Below are 26,681 nucleotides of genomic sequence, written 5' to 3'. Positions count from 1 at the left end.
TGCTAGAGGGAGTGGGATATAGTGACACAGTAACAGAGGGATTGAGGCCCTGCTCAGTGAGTTTACATGTTAGAGGAAGTGGGGTGCAGTGACAGTAACAGAGGGATTGAGGGCCCTGCTCAGTGAGTTTACATGTTAGAGGGAGTGGGGTATAGTGACACAGTAACAGAGGGATTGAGGGCCTGCTCAGTGAGTTTACATGTTAGAGGGAGTGGGGTATAGTGACATAGTAACAGAGGGATTGAGGGCCCTGCTCAGTGAGTTTACATGCTAGAGGGAGTGGGATATAGTGACACAGTAACAGAGGGATTGAGGGCCTGCTCAGTGAGCTTACATGTAAGAGGGAGTGGGGTATAGTGAAAGTAACAGAGGGATTGAGGGCCCTGCTCAGTGAGTTTACATGCTAGAGGGAGTGGGATATAGTGACACAGTAACAGAGGGATTGAGGGCCTGCTCAGTGAGTTTACATGTTAGAGGGAGTGGGGTATAGTGACACAGTAACAGAGGGATTGAGGGCCTGCTCAGTGAGCTTACATGTTAGAGGGAGTGGGGTATAGTGACACAGTAACAGAGGGATTGAGGGCCTGCTCAGTGAGCTTACATGTTAGAGGGAGTGGGGTATAGTGACACCGTAACAGAGGGATTGAGGGCCTGCTCAGTGAGTTTACATGCTAGAGGGAGTGGGGTATAGTGACAGTAACAGAGGATTGAGGGCCTGCTCAGTGAGTTTACATGCTAGAGGGAGTGGGGTATAGTGACAGTAACAGAGGATTGAGGGCCTGCTCAGTGAGTTTACATGCTAGAGGGAGTGGGGTATAGTGACAGTAACAGAGGGATTGAGGGCCCTGCTCAGTGAGTTTACATGTTAGAGGGAGTGGGGTATAGTGACAGTAACAGAGGGATTGAGGGCCTGCTCAGTGAGTTTACATGTTAGAGGGAGTGGGGTATAGTGACACAGTAACAGAGGGATTGAGGGCCTGCTCAGTGGGTTTACATGTTAGAGGGAGTGGGGTATAGTGACAGTAACAGAGGGATTGAGGGCCCTGCTCAGTGAGTTTACATGTTAGAGGGAGTGGGGTATAGTGACACAGTAACAGGGATTGAGGGCCTGCTCTGTGAGTTTACATGTTAGAAGGAGTGGGGTATAGTGACACAGTAACAGAGGGATTGAGGGCCTGCTCAGTGAGTTTACATGTTAGAGGGAGTGGGGTATAGTGACACAGTAACAGAGGGATTGAGGGCCTGCTCAGTGAGTTTACATGTTAGAGGGAGTGGGGTATAGTGACACAGTAACAGAGGGATTGAGGAGGACCTGCTCAGTGAGTTTACATGTTAGAGGGAGTGGGGTATAGTGACACAGTAACAGAGGGATTGAGGGCCTGCTCAGTGAGTTTACATGTTAGAGGGAGTGGGGTATAGTGACACAGTAACAGAGGGATTGAGGAGGACCTGCTCAGTGAGTTTACATGTTAGAGGGAGTGGGGTATAGTGACACAGTAACAGAGGGATTGAGGGCCTGCTCAGTGAGTTTACATGTTAGAGAGAGTGGGGTATAGTGACACAGTAACAGAGGGATTGAGGCCCTGCTCAGTGAGTTTACATTCTAGAGGGAGTGGGGTATAGTGACACAGTAACAGGGATTGAGGGCCTGCTCTGTGAGTTTACATGTTAGAAGGAGTGGGGTATAGTGACACAGTAACAGAGGGATTGAGGGCCTGCTCAGTGAGTTTACATGTTAGAGGGAGTGGGGTATAGTGACACAGTAACAGAGGGATTGAGGCCCTGCTCAGTGAGTTTACATGTTAGAGGGAGTGGGGTATAGTGACACAGTAACAGAGGGATTGAGGGCCTGCTCAGTGAGTTTACATGTTAGAGGGAGTGGGGTATAGTGACACAGTAACAGAGGGATTGAGGGCCTGCTCAGTGAGTTTACATGTTAGAGGGAGTGGGGTATAGTGACACAGTAACAGAGGGATTGAGGAGGACCTGCTCAGTGAGTTTACATGTTAGAGGGAGTGGGGTATAGTGACACAGTAACAGAGGGATTGAGGGCCTGCTCAGTGAGTTTACATGTTAGAGGGAGTGGGGTATAGTGACACAGTAACAGAGGGATTGAGGGCCCTGATCAGTGAGTTTACATGTTAGAGGGAGTGGGGTATAGTGACACAGTAACAGAGGGATTGAGGGCCTGCTCAGTGAGTTTACATGTTAGAGGGAGTGGGGTATAGTGACAGTAACAGAGGGATTGGGGCTGTGCTCAGTGAGTTTACATGTTAGAGGGAGTGGGGTATAGTGACACAGTAACAGAGGGATTGAGGGCCTGCTCAGTGAGCTTACATGTTAGAGGGAGTGGGGTATAGTGACACAGTAACAGAGGGATTGAGGGCCTGCTCAGTGAGTTTACATGTTAGAGGGAGTGGGGTATAGTGACACAGTAACAGAGGGATTGAGGGCCCTGATCAGTGAGTTTACATGTTAGAGGGAGTGGGGTATAGTGACACAGTAACAGAGGGATTGAGGGCCTGCTCAGTGAGTTTACATGTTAGAGGGAGTGGGGTATAGTGACAGTAACAGAGGGATTGGGGCTGTGCTCAGTGAGTTTACATGTTAGAGGGAGTGGGGTATAGTGACACAGTAACAGAGGGATTGAGGGCCTGCTCAGTGAGCTTACATGTTAGAGGGAGTGGGGTATAGTGACACAGTAACAGAGGGATTGAGGGCCTGCTCAGTGAGTTTACATGTTAGAGGGAGTGGGGTATAGTGACACAGTAACAGAGGGATTGAGGGTCCTGCTCAGTGAGTTTACATGTTGGAGGGAGTGGGGTATAGTGACAGTAACAGAGGGATTGAGGGCCTTGCTCAGTGAGTTTACATGTTAGAGGGAGTGGGGTATAGTGACACAGTAACAGAGGGATTGAGGCCCTGCTCAGTGAGTTTACATTCTAGAGGGAGTGATAATAACACAGCAGACTGGATGTTTTTGTAAATGGATTTAGCATCTAAATAATTCACTAAATGTTTCTGATTTTATGCACTGATAACATAGTGTGAATCGAACGGAATTTAATGTCTGACAGCAGTTCTAAAATTGTAAAAAAGTCACCATTGGTAATGATTTTACTTTCCTTATACAATGTTCCGCTATGAATGTTAGCACTGTCAGCCGTCATTGCCACCACATCTCCAATGTATTGTATCAGCTGGAGATGGGACTGGGTTAGGGTGCTGGGTGGATTTTCATTACAATTTGTTTTAAAACAGCTTAACAGACCAACTAGAGAAACTGCTCCCATTGGCTGACTGCACTATAACCACTACACTGGGCTCTAATAATACACTGAGCTGTAATGGTACAATGAGCTGTAATGGTACAATGAGCTGTAATGGTACAATGAGCTGTAATAATACAATGAGCTCTAATGGTACAATGAACTGTAATAATACAATGGGCTGTAATAATACAATGAGCTATAATGGTACAGTGAACTGTAATAATACAATGAGCTGTAATAATACAATGAGCTTTAATAATACACTGAGCTGCAATGGTACAATGAGCTGTAATAATACATAATACAATGAGCTGTAATGGTACAATGAGCTGTAATAATACACTGAGCTGTAATGGTACAATGAACTTTAATAATACAATGAGCTGTAATAATACAATGAGCTGTAATAATACAATGAGCTGTAATGGTACAATGAGCTGTAATGGTACAATGAACTGTAATAATTCAATGAGCTGTACTAATACAATGAGCTGTAATGGTACAATGGACTGTAATAATACAATGAGCTGTAATGGTACAATGAGCTGTAATAATACACTGAGCGCTAATAATACAATAAGCTGCAATAAAACAATGAGCTGTAATGGTACAATGAGCTGTAATAATACAATGCACTGTAATGATACAATAAGATGTAATAATACAATGAGCTGTAATAATACAATGAGCTATAATGGTACAATGAGCTGTAATGGTACAATGAGCTGTAATAATACAATAAGCTCTAATAATGCACTGAGCTGTAATAATACATTGAGCTTTAATAATAAATTTAGCTGTAATAGTACAATGTGCTGTAATAATACAATGAGCTGTAATAATACAATAAGCTCTAATAATACACTGAGCTCTAATAATACACTGAGCTGTCATAATATAATGAGCTGTAATAATACAATGAGCTGTAATGGTACACTGAGCTGTAATAGTACAATGAGCTGTAATAATACAATGAGCTGTAATAATACACTGAGCTCTAATAATACACTGAGCTCTAATAATACACTGAGCTCTAATAATATAATGAGCTGTAATAATACACTGAGCTGTAATAATACACTGAGCTCTAATAATACAATAAGCTCTAATAATACACTGAGCTCTAATAATACACTGAGCTCTAATAATATAATGAGCTGTAATAATACAATGAGCTGTAATAGCACACTGAGCTGTAATAGTACAATGAGCTGTAATAATACAATGAGCTGTAATAATACACTGAGCTCTAATAATACACTGAGCTCTAATAATACACTGAGCTGTAATAATACAATGAGCTGTAATAATACACTGAGCTGTAATAATACAATGAGCTGTAATAATACACTGAGCTGTAATAATACACTGAGCTGTAATAATAAATTTAGCTGTAATAGTACAATGAGCTGTAATAATACATTTAGCTGTGATTATACAATAATTATCTGTTTGTAATGGTCTATGCATATAACATATTAAAAATATTCCAAAACAATCAGACACATTTCTTTTTTTGCTGAGAATCCTTAGGACTTTCAGTAAGTGCACTGATGTCTGTGGGGCCAGAACGTGGCAGAGGTGCCTCAGACAATCCCTGTCCATCGTCTTCAATGGGAGCACCATGCATACAGTGATCACCACTGCGTACGTGTGCAGCTGAAACAGACACGAGGAGTTTCATTCGTACATGCTACAAGGTCATTTCATTCATGCTTTTCATAGAAAACACAGCTCGATGTATCCCATAATGCTTTACATATGTAATGATTCAGAGTAGGCATCATAACCACAACAGTGCGTCGTGGTAGTTATGGTACCAGCAGTGCCATGGTGTTCATCCATAGTAACTAATAAAACCATTTCATGTGTTCAGGAACTTTGCCTGATACTGGCCCATTATATTGCCATAATAATAGCAATTAAAGGGACACGCTGAGCACCATAACAACTTCATTGGAATGACGTTGTTATGGTGCGAGGAGATCCTGTTGGGGGCAGGTGTTCACACTGACTATTACCTCATACACATCTGATAACACACAGTATTTGTAGCTCTATTGCTGGACTGGGAATGACCGCAAGCATGTTTGGAAAGAATTGATTAGAAAAACGCATATTTCTAGGTGAACGAGAACTATTTTTATATTCTGACTATTTTAGCTTAAGCTTTCACTGGTCAATTCTACTGATACAAATCAATATCTATTCGTTGTGTACATGCCGCTCAGTGTGGCGCTTTGAACGTATTAAAGACATTTCCGTTTTGTATGGAGCAGATCACGGCCAGAAATATCTGGATTTTTCCCTCAACCGAAACGGTGTGAGAACTGTCACCTATTAAAATCCGTTTAGCAGTTTGGTAATTGAGGAAATCCGAAACAAATCGGCGGAGGCGGTGACCGTGTGTCTGATCCCGGAGCTGGACGGATTACGCCTTTACTGTAAGTGATGTTGTAACCAGGAGTGAGAGTTCTGTTTTAAGCCACGGCTCATGGCTGCCCACCATGTACCTGTTTGAGATTTATGGAGAATTTCTGTTTCCCGTCCTGTAAATTCGTCGACATTTGCAGGCAGTAAACCCCTTATTCCACCGCGAAAAACACATCTATAAAACAGTGTGGAATGTGGACATCTGGGCGCAGTATGGCAGCCCATTAACACCTCATTTTGCCGCTACGCTTGCTGATCGCACACGCTGCGTTACTTTGGCCAGCTTTATGGACGGGAGAGATAAGGACCAGACCGCGAGATGTGTGCGGTGATTCTCCTGTTAGAATGTGTAGCTCAGAGGGAGACTTTGAAGTCATGACGACCTACAGCAGACCAGCCGGACACATTGCTAATGATGTGCGCTTAAGGGGTCGACAAACACAGAGACCTCGATGCTTTAAATCACAGCTTTCATCCTCTTGGAAAAACGGACCTGGAAGCAGAACTGTGTAGTAAATGTTACTGTTTGTTAACGAAATCTGTTGATGCCAATGTCAGAAAGTACATTGTCACGACGCATCGATCCTGGGACAAACAGAAAATATTTTTCTAATTCACGACAAACGTCAATTTCCATTGGGCTGAGTGGCTCTTATGCTTGAGACACATCATTCATTCCCACTCTTTGAGTGAAGGATCTACTACTGGATGGATAAATAAAAGGGAAATCCGGGTAATGTGAAGAACATGCTAAACTATCAGCTATGCGCCCGCTTTTTAATCCTTATTATAATAATCAATCGTGGTGATCTCAGCCAATCCAATGCTTCACCATAAGGAAACATTGGGTGAATAGTGCGCAGCAAACCGCCGCACTGCGCCAATCAGAACCTCCTCATAGAGATGCAGAGAGACAATGTATCTCTATGGAGAGTGCCCGTCAATTTCTGTTCTCAGAAAAGGCAGCGTTAGCGTTGCTTGGCTCCAGGCTACATGCATCATAGCCGATGCATCAAGCTGTAGTGTTTGTGGTGCCTCTAGTGTCGGAATGGGTGCAAAGATGGAGAATTGGAGATTTTTCAAGTTCAGCTATTTTGGCCTTAGATGTAAAATTAACTTTGAATTCCTAACAGTTCTTGCTTTTGTGAATAACTCTCACAGGATTATTTACTAAGGTGAGAATTCAAAGTGAAATTTAATTTTAAGGCCAGAGTAGATTTGCGCTTTGAACCAGCAATTTCAATGGCAGCACGTGGCCAGTCTTTTACTGAACAACCCTCGATAGATAAAAACTCTCTGGAAGCTATCACAGGCAGGGATAGGGTAGGCTGCCCTAGAGTATGTGGGATTCATGTGCTTCCATGGTAAAATCAATAAATCCCGGTGTTTGCCACTGGGATTAATTCATGTGGATCCTGAAAACTGATGTCAATCTGTCAGCCCTGGACTCAGAAGTACCCAGAGTCCGTCACCGTGCCAAGTATAGCGTGTGCCAACAAAGGAACACAAACTGTGCAACAATGTGCCGAGTATAGGGTGTGCCAACACAGGAACACAAACTGTGCAGCACCGTGCCATGTATAGGGTGTGCCAACACAGGAACACAAACTGTGCGGCACCGTGCCACGTTTAGGGTGTGCCAACACAGGAACACAAACTGTGCAGCACCGTGCTGAGTATAAAGTGTGCCAACACAGGAACACAAACTGTGCGGCACTGTGCCGAGTACAGGATGTGCCAACACAGGAAAACAAACTGTGCGGCACCGTGCCACGTTTAGGGTGTGCCAACACAGGAACACAAACTGTGCAGCACCGTGCTGAGTATAGAGTGTGCCAACACAGGAACACAAACTGTGCGGCACCGTGCCATGTATAGGGTGTGCCAACACAGGAACACAAACTGTGAAACACTGTGGCGAGTATATGGTGTGCCAACACAGGAACATAAACTGTGCGGTAGCCTGCCGTGTATAGGGTGTGCCAACACAGGAACACAAACTATGCGGCACCATGCCAAGTATAGGGTGTGCCAACACAGGAACACAAACTATGCGGCACCATGCCAAGTATAGGGTGTGCCAACACAGGAACACAAACTGTGCACCGTGCCGAGTACAGGGTGTGCCAACACAGGAACACAAACTGTGCACCGTGCCGAGTATATGGTGTGCCAACACAGGAACACAAACTATGCGGCAGCGGTTGGACTTTTCAACCATACAGCTAATTTTTGATCAAGTATTGTCGTATTGTGCTCCCAGAAACAACCACACCATCTTTTTCCAGAGCAGCCTGTATTTCTCCTTGTCATTAAGTTACCTGTGCCTGGCGCCCACACCACTCCCCTCCTCAGGCCACGTGGGCAGAATGCACTGCATTGCTGCATTAACTCAATCCTCGGGCAGCCAAAATGCTTCACCTGGCCGTGCGGCCTGAATAGATATCGCTTACATTCGGTCCCTGACCTTGATCTCGTTAATTTAGTACATTAAGTCCGGCCATTCTAAGGCTCAGTAATTCGTCTTTCGAATCCACCTTTTGTGGGTTTCCTATTTTCTGTGTGTTCGAGTACGACTTCCGTGACACTCCTTAGGTTACCTGTGGGTTTGTCATTGTGTCCCGAACAATTATTTTGGCAGTTGTGACTCAAATCTTTCTTGGTCTACCTGACCTTAGCTTGGTATTCATCGGTGTTCGTGTGAGAACCCCCAAAAGATGACCGATCATTGCCTTGTTTTCTATGGAACTTAATTCGAATGGCATTCCCGAACCACCGAAAGGATCTGAGCGCTATTTCAACAAAGTGGGCGCTCAGACCCAGGCTATTCAGTGATATGACTTTTGTGGGGTTCCTATGGTATTAAAATGTGTTTTGGGGGTGTTTTAGAAATATTGTATGTTTTCCTGTATCTGAGAGAAAATTGAGTTATAGTTTTCTCACGCAATTATCTCTCAGAAACAGAGGCTCTTGGGAGGAAAGCCCTTGTATTTTTGATATGGGAGACCCCATGCTAGGGGTCCATGCATAAAAGCCGTGTGCAACCAAAATAAAATCAGTTGACTCCCAGAACTATGTGTCATCTAGTTGCTGGGGGGAAAAGGGTCTTGGGTTACTACTACTTCTTTCAGCTTCGAGGAAGGTATAGTGGAGATACCTATGCGTTCCATTACCTTGTTACCTTGTTGTTTTGACAGTTCTTTTCTGCTCCCCATGGCACAGTATCTAGCCTGCTCAGTGCATCCACGTGAGAGCTAACAAACTCATTGACTAGTTATACACAAAGACACTAATTGCAATTTAACCCCTTAAGGACTGAGCCATTTGTGTGTAGAAAATGCAAAAACTTTCACTTTCACTGACGATATAATCGTTGTAATACATTTTACTGGTTTGAAACACTAATATTTGTGTTCAGCGAAGTCTTCCCAGAGAAAAAGTTTCCCCCATGTACAGGTTTCATGGTGTCTTGGAAAGTTATAGGGTTAAATATAGTGCTAGAAAATTAAATTCCCTATACTTTCGGCCTGGGTTGTCAGGCAGGTCCCGCTAATTGTAAATAATTAAAATACCTAATTATGTAAAATTATTACATAAATATATACGTAGAATTTTTATATATATATATATATATATATATATATATACACACACGTGTGTGTGTATATATGTATATAATTATTTTTAATTATTTTTATTTATATATAGTTATATATATATAGTGATTATTCCGTTCTACATGTATTTTGATATCTATATATATATTAAGTTTAAAATACAGTTAGAACAAAATTACACATATATATTTTGTATTTATTTATTTTTTATATTTTTTTAAATTTATGTATTTTTAAATGTTTTATTTTTCGTGCAGAGAAGTATAGTCTGCAATGCCACGACAGCAGTGCAGACCGAGTTATTCGTACAGTTATACATTGACATGGCACATAAAAGCAATGCACATTTTTATATTTTAGGCTCTTCCAACGTAGTTACAGAGCTGCCCTGCACAACGCTATGATATTAATTAATAACAAGAGAGGCTGTAAGCAGGGGGGGGGGGGTGAGTGGTTGCTCAGGCTAGTATTTTTTAACAAGCTTAGTCTAGTTGATTGGGATCAGTTGAGTGTTTCAGTATACAGGTGTACCCAATGTGTGTTACAGGGTTGTAGCATGTGGTATACAGGTTAGGTTCGAGCTGCTCGGCTGTCTTGTAATGTAGGTAAGGTTACAACACATTTAATATATTCTGGTGTAGTATGACTTTATGGTGTGTGTTGTGGGGAAAGCATTTTAAGTGAGCCGTGGCAGTGTCACTCGTTTTACAAGCTTGGTTATCTGAATATTAAGATTGGCAGATTGAAGCATGTAATTATTGGGCATGCACCGTAAAGCCCTGCAGAGCTTTAGGTAGAGTCCTCACAGTGCATACCCCGGCACGCTCTGTGTGTGGCAGAGCCGGTCAATCCCTGTGGAGTTGGTCATTGCCTGCGCTGGCGGCTGCAGGTATTGCTGCACAGAATTCCTTGTTGGTCTGGATCAGCTGCCCGCAAGGTGACTCTTGGAGGCCAGAACAGAAGCGGCATGCGGCTGGCTAAGGAGCTGAGAATGTTCTTCAGGCTAGGTATTAGTGCCAGGGTGGGACTTTGTTTGTGACTGTCTCTGTGAACCCCCAGGTTGTGGCTAGGAGGAGGTCGGAACTAGATGCTGCCGGATCGTGTGACTGCCATTACGGCCTGAGGGAGTGGATAAGGCCTCTTTCCGTTGTATGATTTGGGGCTCTCCTCCACTACATCTCCCCCAGGGCTCCGTCCCTCGTTAGGTTGCTGCCACTGACCTGTCCTGCCACTCGCTCAGTCGTTGGCTTCCTTGGTGTTTGAGGCCACGTTGCAAGTGGGGTCTTTGTGTTATAGGCCGTCGCCATCTTAAGTGAGCGGGGTGTTGTTGCTTCCACCCGCCTGTGGCCGTCCAACAGGGACCGTACTTGTAAGCTCATGCTTGTGACCGTGCCGTGGTGGACCGAGATGACCGCCGACTGTCCAAGGGGGGGGGGGGGGGAGAGGGGAGGTTCTGCATCTGCAGGACTTCGGGGCTGGAGGACTGGCTGGTGATTCCCCAGCCCCGCATCGACTGCTAAGCCACAGGTCGAACCTGCCTCGGTGGGTGCCTCCGGAGCGCTGTCATTGCCCCATTCTTGATCCCACCAGGGACTCCGTGGGGCGAGTGGGTGTGGAGCCTGTTTAGCTTGGCTGTGTTGCGGCCAGAAAGGCTTAAATTCAGCCCTGTGCTCCGCCCCCTTTATTTTTTTCTGTTATGTATTTACTTATTTTATATTATATATAATGATAATTTTATATATATATATATATTTAATCAATATCATTCTATGTGAATTTTGATATTTATATATATATTTGTGTGAAGGGCTCATGATGGCAAAGAGAAATAAGACCTAATAAGTGTAGGATGGTATAAAAGTAGCAAGTCGGTTGTGGTGTGCCGAAACCGACGATGAGGTAGGCCTGAAAATAAAGAGGGCCCACCAAGAAGAAATGTAAGAAAAAGGAGTTGATAAAGAGGTGTGGGTGGGAGGGTGATGCAACGCTGACCTCGAAGGTATGGAGCCAGGTAAGGGGTGTCCCTTAAGTAGGGAAGGGGTGTGTCATACGCCCCTCCCACAAACACAGGCCAAAAGGCCTTACTACTTGTGTGAAGGGCTCATGATGGCAAAGAGAAATAAGACCTAATAAGTGTAGGATGGTATAAAAGTAGCAAGTCGGTTGTGGTGTGCCGAAACCGACGATGAGGTAGGCCTGAAAATAAAGAGGGCAAAAATAGAAATTTCAATATTTTAATACAAACTACCAATATACATACTTTTAACAAGACATGTTCTGAAAAGCATTTCTTACTTCTTGTACAGGGTTAGGAATGTACCGTGTGTAAGCGGATGATTTCCAGCGCCCCAGTGTCTTGATAACATGAACCGGTATGTTAACACTGGAGGCTGTGGAGGCCGCTCCTATGCGGAAGGAGTGGCCTGAATAGTTAGCTGGCTTGAGTCCCAGCTGTGTTAGTAATGACCTAACGTGGGTCATGAAGTTGGTAGTAGTGAGAACTGAACCTCGTAGAACAAAAAGTGGTTGTGATGGTGGTGCCTTGAGACTCTCTGTATAAGAGTCCAGTATTTGGACGGGGCACCAACTGTTGTGAGTCGGATAGTATTTAACCTCTACGGGTGGAGCGTGTTGACTGTTTTTGGAATGAGGTAGTGTCAGGATATAATAGTCCATGTGTTTGGTTAAGTGCGAATGAAGCAGTAGGTGAGTGGATTGTGTTGTATTGATGGCGGTAAACTCTCTAGGTCTCAGAAACCCATAAAAAGCCACGTAAATAGCTGTTTTGATGACTAGTGTTGTGTTGAAGGAGAAGGGTTTTAGATCTAGTAGTTGTGATAATTTCTTAAGGATATGAAAATCTATAGGAAGCCTCTGTGCTGTATGCGGGGGTTCGGATCTTTGTATACCCCTAAGGATGTTCTTGATTTGGTATGATGACATGAAACTTGAGTTGTTGGGTTGTAAGGTCAGCATGTGATGTTGGATGCCTGTAAGATATAGTTTGATTGTGTTGTAAGAAAGTTTGAGTTTGAGGTGGCAAAAAGAGGCAAAACCTAAAAAAGATGTCATGATGAATGGTTGTAAGATGTTGTGTTCCAAAAGGAATCTTTTGAATAAACTGAAAGCTCTGTTGTAGGTTTTCCTGGTATTTGTAGATAGAGCTAGTTGGGACAAAGTTCTGCAATGTTGCATGATAACGTCTAGTCCATTGTTAGCTGATGGAACAGTGGAGTGGCCGTGGCTGTGAGCGCGGCTGATGGGAGAAGTTGATGAAAGGCCTGGAATTTAAAACGAGACAAATTATCAGCTGCCTCGTTACAAATACCTGGAATATGAACACAATGCAAGAAAAAATTATGACATGCTGCCAACCAAGTGAGTTTCCTCAAAAATCTCATGATAGTAAGGGAGTTGGAGCGACCTTTGTTGATAATGGAACAGGTTGCTTGGTTGTCTGAGTAACACCTGACTGATGAACCTGTCCATAGATGTCCCCATGCCACGGCAGCCGCCACGATGGGATATATCTCGAAAAGAGCTGAGGTAGAGAAAAAACACTCCAGGTCCTGCACCTCTGAAGGCCAGCTACCCCAAAGCCATTCGTTCCCAAAAATCGCTGCAAAACCTGTGGTAGACGCCGCGTCTGTCCAAACAGTAGGAGAAGTGTCAGACAATTGAGGGAGGAACATGCTTTTTCCGTTCCAGGAGTTTAAAAAGTTTCTCCACATGAGAAGGTCTGCCGTGGCTTGGGTATCTAGGGTTAATCTGTGTGCATCATGTAGAAACCGTGGGAACATGCTGAGGAGACGTGATATGAAAGCACTGCCTTGAGGTATAATACGCATGGCAAAATTGAGTGACCCCAGTAAAGATTGTAATTCTTTGCGGTTGCAAGTGCGTAGTTGTATATAGAGGTTGATGTTTGTCAGGATGTTTTCTACCTTGGTGCGTGGTAGGCTAGCTTGCATGTTGGCTGAGTCTAGCATGATGCCCAGGAAAGTGATGATGGTATCTGTGCCTTCGGTCTTGGTAGGGGAGACTGGGACCCCCAACTGGTTGAATAGGCTGACAGTTTCTTTGAGGCTACTGGGAGGGGAAGAATTCTCCTCGACCATTAGGAAATCGTCCAGATAATGTATGACTGTAGGGCATCTGGATATATTGAGTAGTAACCAGCATAGGATTTCGGCAAATGTGTCAAATATGGCTGGACTACTTTTAGAACCAAAAGTTAGTCGTGAGAAAAAGTAGTAGTTCCCTTCCCACTTGATGCCATGTAGGTGCCACAGTGTGGGGTGGATTGGTAGTAGTTTGAATGCATTTGTTATGTCGGTCTTACTGAGCCATGCACCGACTCCTGCCTGTAAGATAGCCGTAATGGCGTGGTCTATAGTGGAATATTGCAGGGAGAATTCCTCCGATGGTATTAGGGAGTTGAGGCTAGGAGTGGTAGAGGTGTGTGGTGCCGACAAATCGATAATAAGTCTCTGCTTGTTGGAAGATTTTCCTGTGACAACCCCGATAGGGTTTGTCCTCCATGTAGTGAAAGGAGGGGATTGAAAAGGTCCCAATAAAAAACCTTCTGACACTTCTTTAGCTATGAGTGTGTCAACAGCTGTAGGGTTGTGTTGGGCGGATTGTAGATTTGGACATTCCAGGATTCCTGAAGGCATATGTATGATACCTGTGTGGAATCCTTCTGATAGACCAGAGATTATGAAATCTACTAAATGTGTAGATGGATGCTGTGACAGAAATGTCGCAAGTAGGGATATGTTGATAGACGTTAGGTACTGTTTGGGATACATTTTATTGGGACACATGATTTTTGCATGTGCCCTGAAACATTTTGAGCATATATGCAATAAACGACAACCGCTGTAATTACATGTACCAACATTAAAGTTATTACATATCTGGGATTTGCCCAGAAACTTGATAGGTCTACCCAGTTTGTCTTTAGCTATTTTCTCCGTAGGACCAGCGGAGCTAGGTCCTTGCACGTGGGTATGCTCGTTAGCAGTGGTGGGACAAAAATTTGCCGAATGAGACATGGAGGAGCAGTATGCACAAGCCGGCGTCCTTAGCCCTGCAAAGTGTCTGCAGAAAATCACTGTGTCTATCTTACTCCAGTTGGACCTTGTCCCGTACTGTGAGAAGGCGCCTGACACTTTTGCAGAAAAAGATCTATGGTAATCGTAGAATGCCGATCCACCATATTTATTGCCCAGGTCCACCAGCTTGTGCATATACATGTCAAATTCCTCACGCCTGTGTGGGTAAACGGCACATATGACATCCCGGTAGATGCCAAAAGCCAACACAAATTCCGGGATGGTGAGTTTCCTGTTTAGGCGTGCATCCCTGGACTTGACCACCACAGAAATATCCTCATACGCATAAGTTTTATGCTCCACCACATCCTGGGAGGCAATTAGTAGTGCAGCTAAGTTGACATCTTTACCTTCCAGGATGTCTTTCTTAAGGTGCTCAGGTATCATATGGGCAGGGTTAACCTCCTGCTCGTCAGAGGTGGTGGCTGGAGAAACTAGTGGCAACTCGACCAGTGGCGGAGGGGTCACAGTGGCTGACCCAGCCAAGGTAAGGGCTGTGGTGACCGATTCCAGTTTCTCCAGCCTGGAGTTTACCTTGCCCATGTATGACATGAGGGATGTAAGCATGCCATGTATATCTGTCGGGTTAGACTGGCTAGTCCCTTCCCCTGCATCAGAGTTATCAGTTGAGGTGTGCAACAGTTTGTATAGTTCCGCTTTCCTGGCAGTAGCGGGGAAAGGAATGTGTCGCCTCCTGAGTTCGCTAGTTATGCGAGGGATTGTCCAGGACCTGAATGATGCAGGACTAGCCATGTCTTCTTCCGGTGGTGGGGAGTTTGGTCTAGCCGGAGTGCTCGGGATGGAGAAATCCTCTACCCCTTCTTGAGACATACTAGATGAGAAAATATACCGTTAGTGTTGAAACCCAGGGGATGTACTGGCGGGCTAATTATGCCGTGTGAGGCGAAAAATTAATCTTGTCCTTTGGTGACAGGTGAGGCCCTGCTATTTGCCAAGTGGCTATGAGAGGCTCTATCTATGCGTTGGCGCGAGGGAATATTGAGGCCACCCATGTAGTGGCAGGAATTCGTAGGCCTCTCGGTGACAATAAAAGAAAAACAGGGGAAGGGAGTGACAGGTGACGCCCTCTCTAAACTTTGCGAGGCGGCTAACTAATGTGTGGCTCGAGGGGTGTTTGCCTCCGAAACGTTTGAGGCGGGGTGTTGGCCTCGCGGACCTCTAAACTATAGGCGGTATGCCAAGAGGGGAGATACCTATTTGGGCCTATACCCCTAACTTGCCAGTACTCTATGTCCTATTTAGGGAGAACGTATGTGACACGTGAGCAGGCTTACGTACCTGATAGTATGTATACGTATATGGTGCGTAAGGTATAGAAAACCTGGATAAACCTAAAAGGGTAGAAATAGATATGATAGTATGAGAAATGGATCCTGTGATACTAACGTAGACTAGATATGCTGTGGTTGATTTTATTAACCGTATGTGTTGAAGGGGAACAATTAGAGTAAGGAAGTACCCCGCCTGATTTGTTATGGAGAAAAACCGTAACGCAGGATTAGCTTGTAGTGGCTACGTATAATGTGTATACATGGTGACCAAATTTAAAATATATATATGGCCGTGCTACTGTAGTAATCATAGTGCAGGGAGTATGAGTTAAAATATGAAAATTGACCATATGCAGAAAAGTTGACGTATGAGAGGTTAAACCAAAAGTGTGATTCAATCCTGAAAGTGTGAGATGTTGGGACCGTGTTCTGTATACACGATATATCGTTTGAGTATATGCAGAAAGGTCAGGAAATGTACGTGCCATGTAATTGGGTGTACATGGTAGTGACAACGTAATATACACAAATAAATTAGAGAAAACCTTATCACATATATATACACATTATACCTATTCCTGATTAATTATCTGAGTTCTTGTGTATGTAATTTGAGTACATAAAGAAAAGTCAGCATATGACACGTGCCATGTAATGAAAAGTGTACATGGTGTGTTTAAACAGGGAGGGGAAAAAAAAAAAAAAAACGTTTGTTTAAAACAAATTTCCTAAGTGTAAATGGAAGGTACACAAAAGTAAAGTTGTTCAAGCCAAACTATGTATATGTATACCAGGATAATATATCATGAACTAATAATACATGAGCCCTAACCTAGGTATAATTAATGTGACAGCATAAATTATGAAATACATGCTATAATCGTTATATGTATATAAAACAGACTGGTATTTAATGAACTATAATCTGCATTAAAAATGAATAATCCTACTATCAGGTACTAAAAATTTATCATATAGAAACAAACTGAAATAAAGGAGGGAAAAAGTAAAGCATAAGAATGCTACATACTTAGTACTTGGTTTCCGGAAACCGGAGGGTTAATTTGCCTGAGACTTTGGCCGTAAAGCGTGTGGCCGTAAAGTAAGGCTGAAAATTATTGCAACGCCGTGGGAAGTGATCCGGGCGACGGACTTACGTTTGAGAAGTCCTGAGGACTCGATCAGCGAAGAAGACCGGGTTTTTTGTGCGTGGCTGGCCGTGGAAAGACCTGTAAGGAGTTCCTGGACACAGCTGACACCGAAGAAAAACGCGGGTTTCCGAAAGCAAGATGGCGCCGTCCGTGAACCGGAAGTGGATTCAGGATGCAACGCTGACCTCGAAGGTATGGAGCCAGGTAAGGGGTGTCCCTTAAGTAGAGAAGGGGTGTGTCATACGCCCCTCCCACAAACACAGGCCAAAAGGCCTTACTACATATTAAAATACACTTAGACAGTGTATGTATATTTATGTGTATGTATGTATATATATATATATATATAGGATATAAGTATATATAATGTTATTTTAAACTGTTTTCATTTTTTTTTCAGGCAGCAGGGGGAGTACCTATCATTACAGGCACTCCCCCTGCAGGCATTGACATGGACGGCTATGCTGTCCATGTGATCACGAGGTCCTCACAAGGACCTCGCCATCACATGGCCCAGAGGGGCCGAAAGAGACGGAGGGGGACTCCCTATGCTCCCAGGTGAGTCCCCACACCGTGATCACCGGCGTAGGATCGCAGGCGACCGGGTAAGTACATAGGACGGTGGGGACGTGCTATGCCGCCCCTTTCACCCCCCCGCCATTTAAAGCCAGGCCCCTAATGACGGTATAGCACGCCCGCCGTCCTTAAGGGGTTAAATAGCCACAGGTGTTGGAAATTCATCTTTAATTGCCATTTTAACCTGTGTGTGTCACATTGTGTGTCTGTAATACGGCAAAACAGTCAATGGTATGTAAACGTTTGAGCACAACTGTAAATCGATAGATAGATACCAATAGACAGACAGACAGATAGATAGATACCTAATAGACAGATATATTCAAGATAGATAGATAGACGGAGATAGATAGACAGATAGACAATCAGACAGAAATAGATAGATAGTTACCTAATAGACAGATAGATTCAAGATAGATATAAGATAGATACATAGAGATAGATAGACAGACAGACAGATAGACATAGATAGACAGACAGATAGATAGATAGATAGACAGATGGATAGATATATAGATAGATAGTCTGATCGATAGATAGACTGATAGATTAGATAGACAGACAGATAGATCGATAGATAGACTGATAGATAGATAGATAGATAAACAGGCGGAGATAGAAGATGATATGTTGAACATGTGCTGGAGGATTTGCTGCTGTTTGTTGTTATAGACTGAGCTGCTGAAAGCCAGACAGCAGTTCCTGTTACATTGCTTTAATTCTCCTCATTCTCCCCGGGGCCCTGACACCTCTGACACGTCTGTCATCGAGCAGGACCGTAGCTGGAGCCATGGGGAGCCTGTGTTACAGCTCTGTTATTAAGTTACAGGCGCCTGCTTTCACTAAAACACTAAGAACCCCTTTAAATAATACCCAACATTGGATACAATGTCAGTCTGATACACACAGTGTCTGATACAGTGTCAGTCTGATACACACAGTGTCTGATACAGTGTCAGTCTGATACACACAGTGTCTGATACAGTGTCAGTCTGATACACACAGTGTCTGATACAGTGTCAGTCTGATACACACAGTGTCTGATACAGTGTCAGTCTGATACACACAGTGTCTGATACAGTGTCAGTCTGATACACACAGTGTCTGATACAGTGTCAGTCTGATACACACAGTGTCTGATACAGTGTCAGTCTGATACACACAGTGTCTGATACAGTGTCAGTCTGATACACACAGTGTCTGATACAGTGTCAGTCTGATACACACTGAATCTGATACAGTTATCCAGGGACCTACATGAAGTGTCAGACGTGCTCCCAGGGATGGTGACTTCTGTCACAGTGGTAATTAAATCATTAGGCACTATAAGTAGAGCTGTTTTAAGAGAGCATAAACCACAGAGGAAGGTCAAGGAGAGAGTTGGAATTGGAAAGACTAGTCAGGTAAAAAGGCAGTTCTGGAAGCTTCGAGGTATAGGGGAGTAAATAATGAAGGTAGAAAAAAAGTGCGCTTTTTAGGGATAAAGTGGGGAGTTGTTACAGGAGGTTGTCTGATCTGCTTAGAGAAAATTTTAGATTGGTCATATGTGTTGTTTTAAATGGTTAATGTTCCTATGCCTAACCACTTAAGAATCGCGGACATATGAGGTACATCCGACAAAAAAGGTCCTTAAGGACCGCGGACATACCTCAAACATCCGTGAACATAGACGAACGCACGAGAGCAGGGAATCCCTCTAATCTATGTTTGGGGAAGTTTCCCCGAACATAGACGAATGTACCAGAGCAGGGAATCCCTTAACTCCTCACTTACTGACCGATTCGTTCTACGACCGGTTTGTAGGAACCCAGTTGGTAAGTGAGGAGTGTCTGTATTATATATGTGACAAACTCCCCTTTTCAAGTGAGTTTGCCGCGAGTTCCTGGAGGAGCCTGCTTGCTAGCCTCCTGCCCACAGACTATGGACCCTGTAAAATGTGATGTAAAAGTCTCCGTTCGTGTATTTGGACTATATGGTTTGGGAACCGAACAGCCGCACAAACCGGAGACCATCCTGGAGCTTGTTAAGCCTAATTGCTTCATTGTAGCCATTTCCACCTCAGTGTTCTAAGTGTTCGTCTGGTTGGCCGCAATTCCTATGGACGGCCACGAGTGTAGGGGCTTACCTTGGTTGGGAGTCTGTAGCGCAGATATATGCTCACCCTTGCAATTAAACACAGGCCAAGGTGGTCAGGTAAGAACTCACCTGGCCTGTGAGTCTGTGCACGGGGGCTGTGCAGGTTAATACTCCAAGTCGCAGTACAGAAACGGATAAACCAGGAGAATAGTCATGGGTTAGCCAGAGGTCAGTGGGTGCCAGAAATCAGGATAAACGAGTAGAGAGCCGAGGTCAGAGGATGCCAGAGGTCAGGGTACAAAGAAATAACAATCCAAGGTCAGGAGAACACTGGAACGCGAAACAGCAATACTCGAACCAGAGTCAATGAACTGACACTGCCCTCAGGGAGAAGCAGTGTCTTATACCTGGCTAATTGGTGATCAGCCACAGGTGTGCTGAGAATGTTGGAGCAGCCACAGAATAACGTCCAGCCCCCAGTGCTAGATACAAGGCAAGATTATACTTCAGGCAATTTCTACAGCTGTATAGTGGCTCAGAGGCAAGAGAGCAGGTCCAGGATTGCAGAGTACCCAGGTTCAAGTCCCTCATTGGGCAATTCTGAGGCGACCTCGTCTGGCCATCTAGATGTCGCGGTGAGAACCGTGACAACGAGGTGGTGGCCATCTTGTTCGCATGAATGCAGGCAGCCGCTTTTGGTCGTCGAGTTCATGGAACTATTTTTGGATATTGAAACTCCCGAACACCGCTGGACTTCCATGATCACCTGCGTTCGGTTCTACAACCCTTAGAAAGACACTGTTCGGTGGAAACGTTCCCACGAACAAGGGGAACAAGCTCCAGGGTAAGATTATTGACTATTGTGACGGATCGCCTTGCACCCCGACCGGGTACCTCTGTCTATCGCTGCTTCCCAGTACTTGCGAGTACCATCAGCACTGCACCGGAACACCACAACCACTGCAGACCCCACAAACCGCCGCAGCTTGGTTGGGATCTCGCCGTCTTTCACCCACTCTGGACCCAAGACCAGGATCCAGCTTCCAGTAGGCAGATCTCTCTTAGTCCAGAGAGCAGGAACACGAACAGCTCTTACAAGAGCTTAGTGATTATACCCTGGGGAGTATAGTGATTATAGCAATCCCCAGAGTGCAGGTAGTTCTCCAATCCCCCAAACATGAGCCAAGACTTCATGAAGGGTAGAATAAGTCTGTTTATACACACATTTAAACCCCCAACAGCCTCATTTACATACAATAGGTCACATAGAGCAGTGTTCCCCAACCCCCGGGCCGCGGACCGGTACCGGTCCGTGGATCAAACGGTACCGGGCCGCCCAGGGGTGTGCGAGCCTGCCGGCTAATGCAGGGCTGGCATTGCCAAGTGCCAGCCCTGCAATGTGCCTGCGGACCGGAGGGGAGATCAGAGATCTCCCTCCCCGGTCTGCAGGCACATTGCTGACAGCCGGCAGGGGAGGGAGTGAGAGAGGACCCGGGAGCTCTTACCTGCAGCTCCTCCGGGTCCTCCTCTCGCGAGATTTGGAGCGTTGCCGCGGTAACCACGGCAACGCTCCAAATCTCGCGAGAGTGAACTCTAGCCCTGTAACTGGGCTAGAGTTCACCTCACCACCACCGGACCACCAGGGAATCCCCACCGGACCACCAGGGACTAAGAAATGTCCCCCCTCCTCCCAGTAAAGGTAAGAAGGGAGGGGGGACATCAATATATTATTTTTAATTAAATAAATAAAAAAAAAGCCTCCCTACCCTCCTTACTCCCCATACACACACTGCCCCCATACACACACTGCCCCACAAACACTGCCCCATACACACACTGCCCCACACACACACTACACACACTGCCCCACAAACACTCCCCCATACACACACTGCCCCATACACACACTACACACACTGCCCCCAAACACTGCCCCATACACACACTGCAAACACTGCCCCCATACACACACTACACACACTGCCCCACAAACACTGCCCCATACACACACTACACACACTGCCCCATACACACACTACACACACTGCCCCGCAAACACTGCCCCCCATAGACACACCGCCCCAAACACACACACACTGCAACTCTCACACACACTGCCACCCTCACATACACACTTCACCGCTCACACACACATACACACAATTTTGAGTCTGTCTTTATGTGACTGTGTTTGTGATTTTCTGACTATGTATGTGTCTGTGTGTTTTTTTAATATATGTGACTGTTTTTTTTTTGTCTTATTAAATCAAAACAAGCGGGCCACGGAAAAATTATCAAATGTTTACCGGTCCGCGGCGATAAAAAGGTTGGGGAGCACTGACATAGAGCACTATAGTACAAGGAAGGATGGGGTCAGACAATAGCAAGGGCTGATGGGAGATTGAGGAGGGACAAAGCAGCCAGTTTAAACTGGTCTGGCAGTGTCCCTGGGACAACGCCCTGCTGGGGAAACAATAGGACAGGAAAAAGGGGGGAGGGGGAGAGGCACAAACAAACAATACATTCACATACTCCTCCTCTGTATCTCAGAGATAATTAATTATCTCCAGGTACAGAAAAACACACAATTTACAAACACCCCAAAAGTACCCCCAAGATCCATGGAAACCCCGCAAGGGTCACATCCTCTGACAGCCCTGATCTGAGTGAACAACATCTCCAAAAATCACCCAGATCGGTTCAGTGGTTTGGTTTTTACATGGAAGTCACTTTTTAACATGTCTTTTTGCAGGGCCCATAGTCTTTGGGCAGGGGGCTAGCTAGCAGGCCCCTCCAGGAACACGTAGCATTTCTGCCACAAGCCAAATAAGTCACAGGGGCCATATTCACAAGGCAAATGGCTGGCCATTAGTCCTTTCCAAAAACCAGAGGCGAAGTTGCCTTATGTTTGGTAGTTTGTTCATTTTTTTTGTTGTTGCAATTTTAACTCAAGTGCGCATTGTACAACCATTACACATGTATATTTGCAGTTAACAATTGTATCTATTCATGAATTTGTACAGAAATGGTATGTTATCAACTGACTTCCCATATTCACATATTTCACCATTAATCATATACATTGTTAAGCATCCGTGGTGCGCCTTATTTAAATTTTTATATGTAAGAACATAACATTCCCATATACCTGTTAACTAGGTAGGAGGGGAGGGAGATGGGGGAGTCCTAACGGTACTGTCATTGTACCCCTGTGCTTTGCTGTATCGCTATGATGCGGGCCTTCTTCCTCAATTTACACCGGTGTTGGCCGTAGGTGTGTTTAATCATTTTGGGCATGCAGGGCGGGCATACTATCAGTGATTCATTATCTTGTAGACATGTGCAATTTGTTTCGGTCCGAATATGAATTCGGACGAATTTCGGACAATTAGGACATTCGGGTACTTCCGAATGTCCGAATTGCCGAGGTCCCAAAGTTCCGAAATTACCGTTTATAACGTTTATAGTTTTGGGCATGACCACCATATGTGAAGCATTGCGCCTGGGGATTGGCCGCATCTCCAGCACACATCTGCTTTACTGGGGTCTATTTGTTTTGATCTGGTGGGTACTATGTACCAACGGTGTAAGATTTTTCTTGCCATCTCTATGTGCGATGTGCAAAGCGTGAGCCTCCTATTGTCCTGAAAATATTTTGACATTGGTCGGTCGTTAAATCGCTTTTTTAGGTCTTTTTCCCACGCTTGCACAAAGGGAAACTTACGGGCCTCTGTTTGTTGGAATTCGCTTTGGTATATGCATGACATCATTTTTTTTGGGTTGCTTATGTTGCATGCATGTGTTCTCCAGCCCTGACAACCGCTGCCCGTTTTCATACTTTGGACTTATCCCCTTATTCATTCCCAGCCACGACTTGATCCGCATGTAGTCGAACGCAGCCTTGGCAGGAAGTTGGTACTTTTCTTGCAGATCTGCTAAGGGAATGGGCTTGTTGTGATCAATTATCTGGTGTAGGTGCGTTAGGCCACATCTCACCCTTTATGTCTTTATGTTTAGGTCAGGTATCAGTATGGCAAACGTTTGTAAGAGCGCTGGTGGTGAAAGAGCTGTGTGTAAGTTGTGAGCTATCCTGTATTTATCCCATAATTGCAGTGTTAGGTGGATTACAGGTGGGATGTATCGATACTGTTTCCTGTGTTGCGGTAACAACCAGGCCAGGGCTGTGAGGTAGTGTTTGTCTGTGTGTTCTGCTTCTATTTTCAGCCATGGTGGTGGAGATTCTTGTCTATGAAAGGCCGTTATCAGAGGGCTAAGGATAGAGGCTCTGTAGTATTTAGCCAAGTTCAGTAGTCCCATGCCTCCGTATTTGAAGGGCTGGTATAAGGTTTGGGCAGCGATTCTAGGTCGTTTACCTTCCCACACAAAGTTATTAAGCACCTTTTGCGCTTCCTGAAGGTAGCCTGTGGGCGGCTTAATAGGCAATTTGCGGAAGAGATATTGGAGCCTTGGCAGTATTAGCATTTTTGCCGCCATTATTCTACTGGACCAGGAAATATATTAGTTTTTCCAGCTCTCGATTTGGTGTTTGATTCCGTTTACTAGATTGGAGTAATTTGCCTTATGTAAGCTTGTGTGCATTGGTTGTGAGTTTTACCCCCAGGAACGTGAGGTTGTCTTTTCTCCATTTATAAGTGTGTGTTTGTTGCAGAGTATGCAAGAGCGCTTTAGGTATGTGAACGCTTAATGCTTGCGGTTTAGCTATATTTAGTCTATAATAGGAGCATGCGCTGTATTGTTGCATAATCATCTGGAAGGCTGGAAGCGATACCTCCGGTTTAGTGAAGGACAACATGATATCGTCCGCAAACAAAGTGATATTAAGGCCCTGGGGAGATAGCGCAGCTACGCGGAGAAGGGCACATGTAGGAGTATGGGGATAGATGCGTGGTAGTGTCTTTGGAAGTGTATGTATGTGTGTGGGTGGGGTTAGGGCTATGTGAGCTGGTAGGGGGGAGGTCTTACCTCAGTGCCACTTGGGATTCGGGCCAGCAAACAGCTTCCCGCCCGCCCACCCCTTGTAGGATTAGTTAGTCACAGCGAGCCGGGGGTATGTCCTTGCCAATTAAGTTTGAGGGGTTATGTTTAAGGATGGAGTAAGTTCATTATGTTTGCAGGTCTCAACCTCCCCTGCTTCAAAAGGTTTAACATTAGGTTGCCTGAGGTGTCGTGCCCATCGAGCGTGGATAAGGTCAGCTGATGGCGGGCATTGGAAGGATATGTTTTTATGATGAGGGGGGAGGTGAGAGGTGGTGATTAGGTGATTAGGAACCACTGTATGTTTATTGGCAAGGACGGTTGGGTCTCTGTATAACACTATATGTTGAGTTATTTATGTATATATGTTAATTTATGACTATTTATTTCTAACAATTTGGTTACAGAAAAGAAGAGTTTAATAAATAAAGTTATGGATGTGTTATGCAGTAATTTATTTATGTTATAATAAATGCTGTGGCCTGTTCATCCATACTAAGTTGTCTGTCGTTATTGGGGCGTTGAATGGTGTTAGTTATGTTTATGTTGCATCAGAATTCCCCACTACGTACATACATGATTTGTCTCCCCGATTTTTACACCACATATTTGGCTATTTTCTCGAATTGCCTGTGCCAGTGCTTCAAACGCTAATATGTAGATGTGGCGAAACCAACCTCGTCACTGTACACTGGAGAAGCCTGGTTGCCCACCTGCTCCCTTTAGACTATGGCCCTGCGTGCCTTACTGCTGGGGTGTTCGGTAGATTCAATCTACCGAACAAAGTACCGATCTAAGGACCACCTGGGAACTGGAGTGTGCCGTCAATTGACCACCCAGCAGCTGCGGTTAACCGCAGCTTAATTGACGAACGCTGGGTGGCCTTTGTTCGTCGAACAGCGATGTTTTGCCGTCGAGTGTCTGGAACTAAAATCGGACACTCGACTAGGCAAACACCGCTGAGACCTCCAGACTTCCGTGGATTCGTGCCGCAACTACCGAACGAGCCGCCGTTCGGTAGAAAGACTAATGTATACATGGGGAGTCTAACGAACATAAGGAAACCCATGGATGGCAAGCCGTTCATGACTTTTTAGTACGTTAACAGAGACCGACCGCAAGGCCAAACCTCATGGAACTATTTTCGGTCACTTTGCCTGTGTCCATAGCTCCCGAACCCCTAGTCTGATCTGGGTGATTTTTGAGTATGGGAACCTCAGTAGTTAACATTTTAGGCTTTGGCACCCTATGTGATCTATCAAACCGCAAGTCTTCTGTATTGAGAGTGGGAGCTATTGCCTTGAACAGCTAGACTAAATAAGGTGGTATATCTGCCCCCTGGACTGTTTCGGGCACACCCCTAACGCGGATATTATTGCATCTAGACCTATCCTCTATATCCGCCATTTTTCCCTGGAGTTTTTGATAGTCCTCTTCCATTTTGATGAGTTTTTCCCTCATTTTGTTGTTGTTCTCGCAGAGCTCATCCATTTTTTCTTCCAGAGCAGATGTCCTTGTACCCAACTCATGGACTTCCTTGCGTATTTCTTCCGATATTTTTCTAAAATCTAGCTGTAATGATGTTCTCAGGGTGGAGAGCATATCTGCCAATCTTTTTTCTGACAGGGAGAGATCTTCTGCATTTTCTCCTAAGATTTGTGTAGAATCTGTATCAGAGCCTGCTTCAGAGTGATAGGAGGGAGATCTCGCACTGCCTCCAGCACCCCGCTCTGTTCTTCCTCTGTCTTTCTTATTTGTTTTAAAGAACTCATGTTGTTTCTGTGCCTTCGGCGGCGCCATCTGGTGGCCGTGTAGGTAGTGCTGAAAAACTATATTAAATTTTATAAGTTGATACAGTGTTGAGGTGCTAAAAAGGGGGGAAAATATATTTGCCTTTCTTTTCTCTTCCTTTCCCTTCTTTCTCTTTCCTCTTTCTTCTCCTTTTCTGGTTCTTGATGTCTTGTACTGCTTCAATATAATATGTAGTTTTATTCTAGTAAGTTTAATTCACTGTTCACTCCTTTCCTCTCCTCAATCTATTCACTACACCTCAGAGCGCTTTGGTTTTTTAAAAATAATTTGATGTTGCTCTGTCTCCTTTATATCACTTTATCATTGCTTCAGCTGCAATTTGGATCACCGTTTAAATCAC

General features: G+C 44.7%; 1 protein-coding gene across 1 annotated transcript in view; it reads left to right on the top strand.

Moving 5' to 3' along the window:
• Nucleotides 1-17,420: 17,420 nt before the first annotated feature.
• Nucleotides 17,421-26,681, top strand: part of WARS2 (tryptophanyl tRNA synthetase 2, mitochondrial) — a 50,178-nt gene continuing 40,917 nt past the window's right edge. The window contains exon 1 of the mRNA XM_063446095.1: nt 17,421-17,487. Coding sequence (XP_063302165.1) covers nt 17,431-17,487 — 57 coding nt within the window. The 5' untranslated portion in view covers nt 17,421-17,430. The remainder of the gene's footprint in view (nt 17,488-26,681) is intronic.

Source organism: Pelobates fuscus, chromosome 1, assembly GCF_036172605.1.
Source record: "Pelobates fuscus isolate aPelFus1 chromosome 1, aPelFus1.pri, whole genome shotgun sequence".
Classification (NCBI taxonomy): Eukaryota; Metazoa; Chordata; class Amphibia; order Anura; family Pelobatidae; genus Pelobates; species Pelobates fuscus.
This window is presented reverse-complemented; position numbering and strand designations above follow the sequence as displayed.